A 13,498-nucleotide genomic window follows, 5' to 3' on the forward strand; every position below is an offset into this window, starting at 1 on the left:
CAAGGGAAGCCATTTTCTGTTTACTTAGGTATTGTTTTTTTTTTAAGAAATTTTATTTATATATTTTTATTATTATTGTCTTTTTTTTTTTTTTTTTTGGAGACAAGAGTCTCACTCCGTTGCCCAGGCTGGAGTGTGGTGGCGCGATCTCGGCTCACTACAACCTCCACCTCCCAGGTTCAAGCGATTCTCCTGCCTTAGCTTCCCAAGTAGCTACAGGCACCCGCCACCACGCCTGGCTAGTTTTTGTATTTTTAGTAGAGTCGGAGTTTCACCGTATTGGCCAGGCTCGTCTCAAACTCCTGACCTTGTGATCCACCTGCCTCGGCCTCCCAAAGTGCTGGGATCACAGGCGTGAGCCACCGTGCCCTGCCTTCTTATTTATTTTTTAATAGAAACAGGGTCTCACTCGGTTTCCCAGGCTGGTCTTGGAACTCTTGGGCTCAAGTGATCGTCTTGCCTCAGCCTCCCAAAGTTTTGGGATCACAGGTGTGAGCCACCATGTCTGGCCTTATTTATTTATTTATTTTTTATATTTTTGAGATGCAGCCTCACTCTGTCGCCCAGGCTGGAGTTCAGTGGCGTGATCTCTGCTCACTGCAACCTCTGCCTCCTGGGTTCAAACAATTCTTCTGTCTCAGCCTCCTGAGTAGCTGTGACTACAGCCACGTGCCACCACGCCTGGCTAATTTTTGTATTTTTAGTAGAGACGGGGTTTCATGTTGGTCAGGCTGGTCTCGAACTCCTGACCTCGTGATCCACCTGCCTTGGCCTCCCAAAGTGCTGGGATTACAGGCTTGAGCCACCGCTCCCGGCCCTTTATTTCTTTTAAAACTTTGTTTTATTTCTAAGCTACTCTGGAAATGTGAGATTTAGCTAGAGATATGACCATTCATCCCACTTTGCCTGGTCAAACCTGGGCTACACGTGTTCTGGCGTCCCCTCTGGTATGTACCCCTTTTCACTCTCAAGCTTCTTGGTTTGAATAATACATCATATTAAGATGGGGCTTGGCTTCAGCTCACCCCCAGTAGCATTTTTTCGTACATGCCCACTAATCACAAAACCCACACCACTGCCTCACTGGCACTATACCCACTAATTCCAAGGCTTTAGTCATACAAAGAAAATAGCCATTCTTCTGTGCTCTCATACTGTTTAACCATGCCTTGTGCTTAACTCCAGAAACTGGCCTTAGAAGATCCAAAATCGAACCAAGGTTGTTGAGTGTCTCACCTCTGGAAGGAATGCTGAACAATTGATTTCCAGCCTTGTTTTTGCCAGACAGACCACCAGTTAACCCATACTCAAGTTAACCATCAACCAGCCTTGCTAACCTGCATACTCTACCCCTCACATGCTTTGCCCAGCCCAGCCTGCATACCTTATCCCTGATGTCAATTCCTGCGCTTTGCCTAATAAATCCTTACTGGCTCTTTTCAGGGAACCAGCCTCTGCTGTCTGTCTCCCTTGCGCTCTAGCACAGTAGGACAAGCCCCAAAATAAAAGCTTTGTCTGGGAAATCTGCTTGTCCCTTTGTTAATTTTCATTACATGGTGAGTCCAAATGCCTATGGTCTGTTGTAACAATGTTGTTACCTTAGATTTGACAGGAGTGAAGTATTATTTTACATTTCTCTTTCATTATGGTTTTTCTTTGGGTTTTTTGTTTTTAAGAAAGTCTCACTCTTTTGCCCAGGCTGGAGGGCAGTGGTGTGATCATAGCTCACTGCAAACTCGAACTCCTGGCACAAGCAGTCTTCCTGCCTCAGCCTCCCAAGTAGCTAGGACCATAGGCACGTACCACTACACCTGGCTAATTTCATGTATGTGTGTATATATATGTATATATATGTAAAAATATTTTTTGGTTGGGCACGGTGGCTCACGCCTGTAATCCCAGCATTTGGGAGGCCAAGGCAGACGGATCACCTGTGGTCAGGAGTTCGAGACCAGCCTGACCAACGTGGTGAAACCGTGTCTTTACTAAAACTACAAAATTAGCCTGGTGTGGTGATGCATGTCTGTAATCCCAGCTACTCAGGAGGCTGAGGCAGGAGAATCGCTTGAACCCAGGAGGTGGAGGTTGCAGTGAGCTGAGATCGCACTATTGCACTCCAGTCTGGGCAACAAGAATGAAATTCAGTCTCAAAAAAAAAAAAAAATTTGTAAAGACAGAGTCTCACAATGTTGCCCAGGTTGGTCTCTAACTCCTGGCCTCAAGCAGTCCTCCTGCCTCAGTCTCCCAAAGCACTGGGATTATAGATGTAATATAGGCATAAGCCACTGAGCCAGGCCGTTAATTGTTATTTATATTCACATTTGCCCCACATTCCTATCCTGTCCCTAAAGTCAGACTGAAAGGGAAATATGTTTAAAATGAGAAATTCAGGTGCCTCTTTTTTTCCCCTCTGTAGATTTTAATATGGAAATACCTTCCAGCTGGGCACCGTGGTCACACCTGTAAACCCAGCACTTTGGGAAGCCAAGATAGGCAGATCACTTGAGCTCAGGAGTTTGAGACCAGTTTGAGCAACATGGCAAAACCCCATCTCTTTTAAAAAAAAAAGAAAAAAAAAAATATATATGTATACACACACACACACACACACACACACACACACAAACGTACACACACAAAAATTAGCTGGGCATGATGGCGCATGCCTGTAGTCCCAGGTACTCAGGAGGCTGGGGTAGGAGGATTGGTTGAGCCCAGGAGGTGGAGGTTGCAGTGAGCTGTGCGCGTCTACCTGGGCAGCACAGCAAGACCATATCTCAAAAAAAAGGGCCGGGCACGGTGGCTCACGCCTGTAATCCCAGCACTTTGGGAGGCTGAGGTGGGCGGATCACAAGGTCAGAAGTTCGAGACCAGCCAGACCACCATGGTGAAACCCATCCCTACTAAAAATAATTAGCCAGGCATGGTGACACACACCTGTAATCCTAGCTACTCAGGAGGCTGGGGCAGGAAAATCACTTGAACCCAGGAGGCAGAGATTGCAGGGAGCTGAGATCACGCCACTGAACTCCAGGCTGGGCTGGGCGACAGAGCGAGAGTCCATCTCAAAAAATAAAAATAAAAAAAAGAAGAAAGAACTTCCTTCCCCATCCATATTTCCTAAATTAATAAACCGTACAACTTCATTAAATTTTTGGAACTCTGTTTCAACGTTCTTATGTTACAGATACAGGAACTGAGGCCCATAGAGATTACATGTGACGTGTCCTACATACATGGTAAATTAGTGACACAGAGATAACTGAATCCTAGATACCTTAACTCCCACAGTTCTTTCTATTGCATGAAGCAATAAAAAGTGTTTTTATGGCAAAGATCAGCGTTTTCCTGAGTGTGTTATGCAAGTTCATTCCTTTATGCCCTGTGGGGGCAGCAGGGCTTCTTTAGATCATGCTGAATGCTCCCTCTTTACAATGAACCTCAGCACTTTAAAGGTGCTCAAATGTCCTGAAGTAAAGAAACCTATTTGGCTTTGTTTAATCCTACATTTTCTAAACTTTGGGAAAGCTCTTTGGAAAATGCTGGCCTAGGGCTTTCTTTTGGGGGCTGGGGTGCAGGGGGTGGGTTAGGGAGGAGAAAGTTGACTTCTCTTTTTTAAAAAATGTCTCATGGGTTGTTTAGTCTCTCATGCATTCAACAAGATTCCCCGCCCCTACCCCACAGTTAGGTCTTCTGTGATCACTGGAGCTTATTTTGGTTTAGGACAGTCAGCATCATCTGATTGGGATTGATCGTATGCTATTAAGAGGGAGTCCCCCAGAATGCTGATTCTAGAAAAAGGATTCATCAGCCATTTGCATCTTCTGGGCCTCTCCAAGTCCTGTAGACCTTCTCCTCTCCTCTCCCCTCTCCTTGCTCCTCTCTCCTTTGCATCATACAAAGATTGGATGTCTATAGAAGAGAGACCAGGCTTGCCTGGAGAGAACACATTGCTGGAGAGATTGAACTGAGACTAGTTCTCATTTCCGACATCTACAAGTGATGGTTTAGATTCAGAAATAAATAACATAATACTGAGCACCATTTGACATAGGATTTTGGTTACCTGAGAAGTAATGACATTAATCCCTGAATTAATTTTGAGGCTTTTGAGAAGAAATATTGCTGTAGTACTAGAACTATAGTCAGGGTTACCCATCAGGCTCTGGAACTGGGGGACACAGGGTAGACTCAAGGGTTACATCTCATCCAGGAAATCTGGCTCCCCCAACTCCCTTCCCTTCCAAGGTCTGTGTTTATTTTAGTATATAGAGCTCCAGTAGGATATATGAATGTCCCCACATCAGTTCATCCTGAAGGGAGTTCCCATTAACCAGGAGCTACCAGGAAGAGATTTTCCCTAAATCCCAAAGACACTTGTATTTCTGGCCACCTCTCTAAGGTGAAACCCCAGCTATCCCAGCAGCTACTACTGCTTATTGTAGCAGCAAATGGCCAAACATCCTTAGCTCAGCCTCTGACTTCCCTAGTGTTTGCAGCTTGTTCTTGTTTCTCCAGTGGAGCCGTTGATGTCATATAACTCTTGTATAATTGCTTTAGGATATCTAATTGTGCTCATCATAAAATAGAGCTTTTTAAATTTTGTTTTCTTTTTTCTTGGTGTTCTTCCCTTACCAGAGCTTTTTTTAAAAACAGGATTTTTGACATGATGTAAGTATTACACCATTGTATTACACGTTGAGTATTCCTTATCCGAAATGCTTGGAACCAGAAGTGTTTCAGGTTTGGGATTTTTTCCAATTTTGTAATATTTGTGTCTACATAATGAGATAGCTTGGTGAGGTACCCAAGTCTAAACACAAAATTCATTTATGTTTCATACACACTTTATACACATAGCCTGAAGGTAATTTTATACAATATTTTTAATATAGTGCACGAAACAAAGTTTATGTACATTGAACCATCAAAAAGCAAAGAAGGCACCTCCAGAATTTTCCACTTGTGGCATCCTGTCAGCACTCAAAAAGTATTGGATTTTGGAGCATTTCAGATTTGGGATTTTCTGATTAGGGATGCTCGACATGTAGCATCTTGAGTCTCTACAAACCATACAAGATTCTCAGATGAAAATAATTCTATATGTGTATGCATGCATGTACATGTTAAAGTAAGATTCTTGTCCGCTTCTGAAGATGCTTCTGATTTTTCTTCATCCGGAGGCAAGGCTCTGTTCTTCCTTGTTTTGCGCCATAAGCATACTCTGTGCTATGTTACTAAATTTACTCAGTCAATAGAAGTAAAAAAGCAAAACAAAACAAGAAATAATAACCGAACTTGAAAGTGCGAAGAGGCCTAGCCATAGGAGTGACACCATGCCGTCTTACCTTTAGAAACACTTCAACGCGATTTTCACCATCTCCCATTACACTCAGATTCCAAGCGCATCTTAAAAGTCTTTTTCCCCCCTCATTTTGGTAAAGGCTTTTTATTTTATATGATAGTTTTATTCTGGATTTTTGTTAATATATTTTAAACTTTTTTGAGAAAGGATTGTTTGTGCTGTTTTTTGTTTTAAATGTAAACCCTGAGTGACATTAGAATTTGACCTATAAGTGAGGCCACAAACTTGGCCTCCAGGCCCTTATTTTCTTTGAAAGAACCACTATAAAAGCCTGATAAGATCTTGAAGATTCTGTGGGGCTCAGCTTTAAAAGTAAGATTTGTTAGACTTAACTGGTTTTTAAGTTTGAAGTGGAATTAATAGAGGTAATTTTAGTTCCTGTTTTCCTGTTTTGTAAGACTCCTGGTCTTGACCAGGCGTTCAAGACCAGCCTGGCCAACATGGTGAAACCCCATCTCTACTAAAAATACAAATATTAGCCAGGCATGATGGCACTCACCTGTAGTCCCAGCCACTCAGGAGGCTGAGGCAGCAGAATCGCTTGAACCCGGGAGACAGAGGTTAAAGTGAGCTGAGACTGCACCACTGCACTCCAGCCTGGGCGCCAGAGCGAGACTCTGTCTAAATAAATAATTAATTTTCATATAAATATAGTCTATAAAAGATGGTAGGAAAACACAAATGTTAGCGATATTTTTAAACATGAATTCATAAGGTTATGCTGTGTCACTAACAGAGATGAAAATAAATTCCAAGCATCTTGACACAGTTCTGTTTCTAGCAGAGTTTTTGTGATAATTTGTGTACGTGTTTTTCACCGTATTTGTTAAAACACTTCATTCTTCATTATGAGACTAGGTTAACTGCCTGCTGGTTTCTTAACAATTCCAATAATAGATTTTAAATGGCGTTTTCTCTTCTTAAACCCGTTACCCCATTTAGTCAGATAGATTTTATATATCCAGATGGTGTAAAGATTTAGAAGTATTTCCATTAATCTTGTTCTCTCTTAGATTTTCTTTTTTGCATGTATCTTTTGCTAGCAGCTCTGAGAGTTAAGTTTCCATGTTCAGAATTTAATCTGCGATTGTTAGAATTACCTCTTATTGCTACTGCCCTGTCCATTTAAATCATCATATCAGATAATAGAAAGCAGGATTTTTGTTTCAGGGCTTTATGGGGTGGATAGATAAAATTTTTTGTGTTGTGTCTCTTGCCATGTGTATAATAACTTCTTTCAAAATTACCATAGAACTAGTAGCTTACATATATTTAGCTTTAATTGTCCACCTTTCCTACCCCCTCTTTTAGTAAAATGCCTAATTATACAGATTAAAGATTGATTTTTAGCAACTTTATTTTAAGGCAGAAAAACAACTAATCAATTATGTGTTATTTGTATGTGCGGTACCAGTGTTGACCTCTTAAATGTTTGTAAATTGCTTACAGTGTTAGGTAATAATGAATGGTGGTTGCCTCTAAGGATTTAAAACAAAAATTAAAACATTTATTTGCAATCCAAATACTTTTCCCTGTGTTTTCAAATACTCTTCCTGTAACTATATATTTAAATTGGTTTGATATGTTACTTTTTACTGACTTAGAAAGTATATAATTGGTACATTTTATGGCTCAGATTACAGCTAACACAGGTTCATAATTCAAGCTTAAAGATTTACATTTTATGAAAATTTGACATGTGAATTTGACAGCGTGTTGTTGTTTGTGAATGAAAGCAGTTTTCAGTAGCTTTTTAAAAAAACTGTGATCTGAGATACACTTGAAAAAATGAATTAAATTATTTTTGTTTCATATCAAGAAATGGATGAAAAGAGGCTGCTGGATCCAGGGTTGAAGGTTCATAAAGGCCTCTGGGATTATACTCTGAAGAACCCGCAGCCGGAATGCCTGAGTGACTGAAGAAAATGGGTGCTAATGCATCTAATTATCCTCATTCATGTTCCCCGAGGGTAGGGGGAAATTCACAGGCCCAACAGACTTTTATAGGTAACTTTCAGTTTTTCTAACTTCATTTTGTTTTGTGACTATAATAGAATTTTGTTTTCGGTAGTCTCTGTAGATGACAAAAGAAGTGAGCTGTAGTTATTATAATAATTCTGCAGCATCTAGATTTTTTCCCCCAACAAATGTAAATCTTAAATCTGACTTGTATGGTTTTTATGTTAAACAAACCACTTGCAGCACAGTTGAGCTTTTCTATGTTTTAACCATAATTGCCAATTACCCTAGGCAAACTAGCAATCTCCATTGGTGTTAAAACAGTGAAGTACGTATTTCCTGTGTCCCATTTCATTTATTTTGCCCATACGAATGCAGACTTGTGTAATTAAGAAGAAAAAGAAACATTTCACAATTATATACAAGTAATATTCTTAATTTAGAACTCTGCCTACTTTTCATTCCTAAAAAACCCATGATTAAGATCTATGACAAATGTCCTTCGATAGCCAGGGAACAAAAGAATTTTTCTAAAGAAATTTAGATTAATTTGCCATTTGTCCCTATTTCTTATTTAATATAAAAAATGTAGGCCAGTCACAATGGCTCACACCTGTAATCCCAGCACTTTAGGAGGCCAAGGCAGGAAGATTGCATGAGGCCAGGACAGGAGTTCAAGACCAGCCTGAGCAACATTAGTGAGACCCTATGTCTACAAAAAAAAAAAAAAAAAAAAAAAAAAAAAGTTTAATTAGCCAGGCATGGTGGCACACGCCTATACTCCCAGCTACTTGGGAAGCTGAGGTTGGGGAGAATCCCTTGAGCCCAGGAGTTTGAGGCTGCAGTGAGCTATGATCTTGCCACTACACTCCAGCTTGGGCAACAGAGTGAGACTCCATCTCTAAAAATTAAATTGAATTAAATTGAAAACTAAAATGAGTTATTTGAGCTTTTTATCTTCCTTTATAAAAAACAAATGCAATTTTGAGTTGTTCGGTAATGTCTGCTTACAGAATTTTTCAGCATGAAAAATGTTAAAGTAAACGTTGAAAATGAATGTTAAGAAAAAAGAAACAAATTTTCATTTGTTTAATTTTCTTCTTAGGGACATCATCCTATTCTCAGCAAGGCTATGGTTGCGAATCAAAGTTGTATAGCCTTGACCATGGCCATGAGAAACCACAAGACAAAAAAAAGAGAACCTCTGGCCTTGCCACCCTCAAAAAGAAGTTTATTAAGCGTCGGAAATCTAATAGGTCTGCTGATCATGCCAAGCAGATGCGAGAACTCCTCTCTGGGTGGGATGTTAGAGATGTCAATGCATTAGTGGAGGAATATGAGGGAACGTCAGCATTAAAGGAGCTTTCTCTACAAGCCAGTTTGGCTAGACCAGAAGCCCGGACATTGCAGAAAGATATGGCTGATCTTTATGAGTACAAGTATTGTACTGATGTAGACTTAATATTTCAAGAAACTTGTTTTCCTGTTCATCGTGCCATTTTGGCAGCAAGGTGTCCGTTTTTTAAAACACTGCTTTCTTCCTCACCTGAGTATGGGGCAGAGATAATAATGGACATCAATACAGCTGGTATTGATATGCCCATGTTTTCTGCTTTGTTACACTACCTTTATACAGGAGAGTTTGGAATGGAGGACTCAAGGTTTCAAAATGTCGATATCCTTGTTCAGCTTAGTGAAGAATTTGGAACACCAAATTCCCTTGATGTAGATATGCGTGGACTCTTTGATTACATGTGTTATTATGATGTCGTCCTTAGTTTTTCTTCAGACTCTGAACTGGTTGAAGCTTTTGGTGGCAATCAGAACTGTTTAGATGAAGAGCTCAAAGCCCACAAGGCTGTTATTTCTGCACGGTCCCCATTTTTTCGAAATTTATTACAAAGAAGGATACGAACTGGTGAAGAAATCACAGACCGAACTTTGAGGACTCCCACAAGAATTATATTAGATGAGTCCATTATACCAAAAAAATATGCAAAAGTGATATTACACTGTATGTATACCGACGTGGTGGACCTCTCTGTTTTGCACTGTAGCCCCTCTGTGGGGAGTCTCAGTGAAGTTCAGGCTCTCGTCGCAGGGAAGCCAAACATGACCAGGGCAGAAGAAGCCATGGAACTTTACCACATAGCACTGTTCTTGGAATTTAACATGCTTGCACAAGGTATGAAGTTCTGGTTTTTAATTCTGATTTATAGAATTATGTATTGATCTTCTAAATTGAAAACACAACCAGTATATTCTATGATTTCAGTGTTTGGGATGTTACAGGGGCAGTTTTTTTTTGAACTTTCAGTTATGACATCTGAGACAGATTGAGGGTCAGTATTAATGTGGTTCTTTATTTACTATTAAAATCAAGTATTCAATACTAATGACTTCAGAGCATTAAATGAGACTTGAGGTCCTTTCTTCCCTAATGTAAGATGATAGGTATGGGAATATATAATTACCAGCCTACACCCTCTCCACCCAAGCTTGGAAAGAGCCCAGTTTCCCACATTTTGAGTCTCATATTTATGTTCAGTACCTTGTTGATGTTTAAATGTTTGGATAAGAATAAAAATTCATTACAAAAATGAAGATAGTCACATTTAGATACGAATTTAGTTGAATCAGAATTGGGCAGGGTTTCTAATTTAAATTTTAAAATATTCCTTATCTTATTTTTAGATTCAACTTGTACATCAAGCCACAGCCTACAGCATGTAAAACACAGCGCTAGACTCATGTGCCTTCTTTATTTAATTTAAACTAAAATTTTTTTAAAATTAGGACAGCACGTTTTTTGTGTTATAGGCAAACAAATTCATGAAAGTTACATTAAAAGAAGTATATATCTGTTGGTAAATGTTAGAATCTTAACATTTCAGAGCTGGAGAGAGACCTTTTGTAGGAGAGCAAAGACAGTTTGCTGTTTTGACAGAGTGCATTCTTAGCTTTCTGTGACCATATATTAAAAGAAAATAAGCTATGTGACATGAGACTACTTGAGAAATTTAGCTAATGCATATTAGCTAAAAGAACATTAGAAGTTGCCAGTTAGAAGAAAATATTAATGGTTTGGGTAGGAGACATGAATTTAAATAAGGAAAGCTAAGTACTGAACTTGAAAATAATATGTATTATATGGTTAAGTCAGCCTATCAATAGGGCTTTGAAAAATTGAAAAATAGCCCCAGTTAAATAACAACATTAAGCCAGTTTCAGTGGTGTGTGGTTGTAGTTCTGTCTACTCAGGAGGCTGAGGCAGGAAGATCGCTTGAGGTCAGGAGTTCAGGGCTGCAATGAGCTGTGATCATACCTGTGAATAGCTACTGCACTCTACTCTGGGCAACATAGTGAGAACTCAGCTCTATTTTTAAAAATCTCAGTAAATGGGAAGTTATTCAGAAGAAGGCGTTGATAAACCTGAGTGGGAAAATGTTGAGATTTCTTTTACATAAAGAATCTTTTAAAACCTTACTTTACCATAATCCTTTTATAATAGATGTTTTATTACAACAATCAAAATGTCATTAAAACATTTTATTAGTTTAGAATAAGAATCATTGTATCAATAATAGACTATTTAGGTGTCAAACTGTAGGAAAAATATGTTATCAAAAATAGAGTAGCAGTTTAAGCTACTATTTTTTTCTGTAAAACCAAATTTGTCAGAAAATGCTTCTACAGAAAAATTTGAAGTTTGCAACATTACCAAAAAGATATAATAATCTATATTTTCTCAAAATATTTTCATTTTTGATGCCTTTTAATAAGAAACCAAATTATATAGATCTTGTATGAGAAAGCATTCTTTAATATATGTTTTTTTGTTTGTTTGTTTTTAAAAACGGAGTCTTGATCTTGTCACCCAGGCTGGAGTACAATGGCACAATTTCGTCTCACTGCAACCTCTGCCTCCTGGATTCAAGTGATTCTCCTGCCTCAGCCTCTTGAGTAGCTGGGATTACAGGCTTCTGCCACCATGCCCAGCTAATTTCTGTATTTTTAGTAGAGACAGGGTTTCACCATGTTGGCCAGGCTGGTCTCAAACTCCTAACCTCAGGTGATCCACCTGCCTCGGCCTCCCAAGGTGCTGGGATTACAGGCATGAGCCACCACACCTTGCAGGTTTTTTTAAGTTTTAGATGCAAAGTAAAATTGTCAGCCAAATCTAAGTTCTTTGGTAATACTTGTTTATTTAACTAGAGTTTATCTTGAGTCAATTTCTTTTTTTTTTTTTAGTGTTTAGCTAAAAGTTATATTTTATTCAGTGTATTTAAAGATATAAAATAATACTTGTGTACAAATATTCCCTTAAATGTGGATATATGCTCTTCTTTTTCCCTTTGTTACTCAAAATAGAGTTTGAGTTATTCTGGTTTCGTTTTTTGTAACCCATGTGGGGCATATCTTTCCCCCATACCCATGAAATATTCATACTAAGGTTTATAAAAGACTGTAACTTTAACATAATTTTGATCTTATTTCCATAGGAAGAAGAATGTTAGGTCACTTGAGGTAGGATTTTATACCATAAAGCTCAAGAGTTCAGGTTCTAGAACCAGACAGACTGGGTTTCAGTTCTCTACTGTGTCTTAGTTTGACCTTAATCAAGTCACATAGCCTAAGCCCCTCTTTTCTCATTTGTAAAATAAAGATAGTAAACCCTATAAGCTATGATGATTAAAGGAAATAATATATGTTAAATGATCTGAATAGCACCTGTTACATAGTAAACATTCAGTAAATGTTAGCTGCTAAACTATAATAATCACCACAACATATGTCTCTCACTACCATATAGTTTTTTTCTAAAAATAACCTTAAGTTTAAAAAGTAATTTTACTAGGCCAGGTGTGGTGGCTCACACCTGTAATCCCAGCACTTTGGGAGGCTGAGGCAGGAGGATCACTTGAGCCCAGGAGTTCAAGACCAGCTTGGGCAATATAGTGAGACCTCGTCTCTACCGAAAAAAAAAAAAAAATTAGACCTAGCACAGTGGCTCACTCTTGTAATCCCAGCACTTTGGGAGGCCGAGGTGGATGGATCACTTGAGGCCAGGAGTTTAAGACCAGCTTGACCAACATGGTGAAACCCCATCTCTACCAAAAATACAGAAATTAGCCAGGCATGGTGGTACATGCTTCTAGTCCCAGCTACTCAGGAGGCTGAGGCAGGAGAATCGTTTGAACCTGGGAGATGGAGGTTGCAGTGAGCTGAGATCGCACCACTGCGCACCAACCTGGGCGACAAGAGTGAGTCTCCATCTCAAAAAAATAAAAATACAAAAAAAATTAGCTGGGCGTGGTGGCACACACCTGTAATCCCAGCTACCCGGGAGGCTGAGGCACGAGAATTACTTGAACCCAGGAGGGGGAGGTGGCAGTGAGCCAAGATTGCACCACTCCACTCCAGCCCGGGTGATAGAGTGAGACTTTGTCTTAAAAAAAAAAAAGGCCAGGTGCAGTGGCTCACACCTGTAACCCCAGCACTTTGGGAGGCTGGGGCTGGCAGATCACGAGGTCAGGAGATCAAGACCATCCTGGCTAACGAGGTGAAACCCCATCTCTACTAAAAATACAAAAAATTAGCCAGGCATGGTGGCAGGTGCCTGTAGTCCCAGCTGCTCGGGAGGCTGAGGCAGGAGAATGGCCTGAGGCCAGGAGGCAGAGCTTGCAGTGAGCTGAGATCACACCACTGCACTCCAACCTGGGCGATGGAGTGAGACTCCGTCTCAAAAAATTAAAAATAAAAAGGCAGTATTGGCAGACAGCTAGAGTGGTTTGGCAAGTGGGTAAAAGACAGGATTCTTGGGGCCAGGTGCGGTGGCTCAAACACCTGTAATCCCAGCACTTTGGGAGGCCAAGGCAGGTGGATCACCTGAAGTCAGGAGGTCAAGACCAGCCTGGCCAACATGGTGAAACCCCCGTCTGTAACTACAAAAATTAGCTGGGCGTGGTGGTGCATACCTGTAATCCCAGCTACTAGGGAGGCTGAGGCGCAGTAATTGCTTAAACCTAGGAGGCGGATGTTGCAATAAGTCGAGATCACAGCACTGCACTCCAAGCCTGGGCAACTGAGTGAGACTGTCTCAAAAAAAAAAAAAAAAAAAAAAGCCCAGCGGGTTGGGATTCTTGGCCTACACAGAGAATGTGTTTTATATCA

The 13,498-nt window shown here is 40.0% G+C and overlaps 1 protein-coding gene across 2 annotated transcripts in view; it reads left to right on the forward strand.

The window, feature by feature from the left end:
- Positions 1 to 13,498, forward strand: part of BTBD7 (BTB domain containing 7) — a 100,655-nt gene that overhangs the window by 32,701 nt on the left and 54,456 nt on the right. For both annotated transcript variants that reach the window (XM_003260909.3, XM_003260911.1), the window contains exons 2-3: positions 7,185 to 7,372; positions 8,430 to 9,509. In XM_003260909.3, the coding sequence (XP_003260957.1) occupies positions 7,291 to 7,372; positions 8,430 to 9,509 (1,162 nt within the window). In that variant the 5' untranslated portion in view covers positions 7,185 to 7,290. The remainder of the gene's footprint in view (positions 1 to 7,184; positions 7,373 to 8,429; positions 9,510 to 13,498) is intronic.

The sequence above is a fragment of the Nomascus leucogenys genome, chromosome 22a (assembly GCF_006542625.1).
Source record: "Nomascus leucogenys isolate Asia chromosome 22a, Asia_NLE_v1, whole genome shotgun sequence".
Lineage (NCBI taxonomy): Eukaryota > Metazoa > Chordata > Mammalia > Primates > Hylobatidae > Nomascus > Nomascus leucogenys.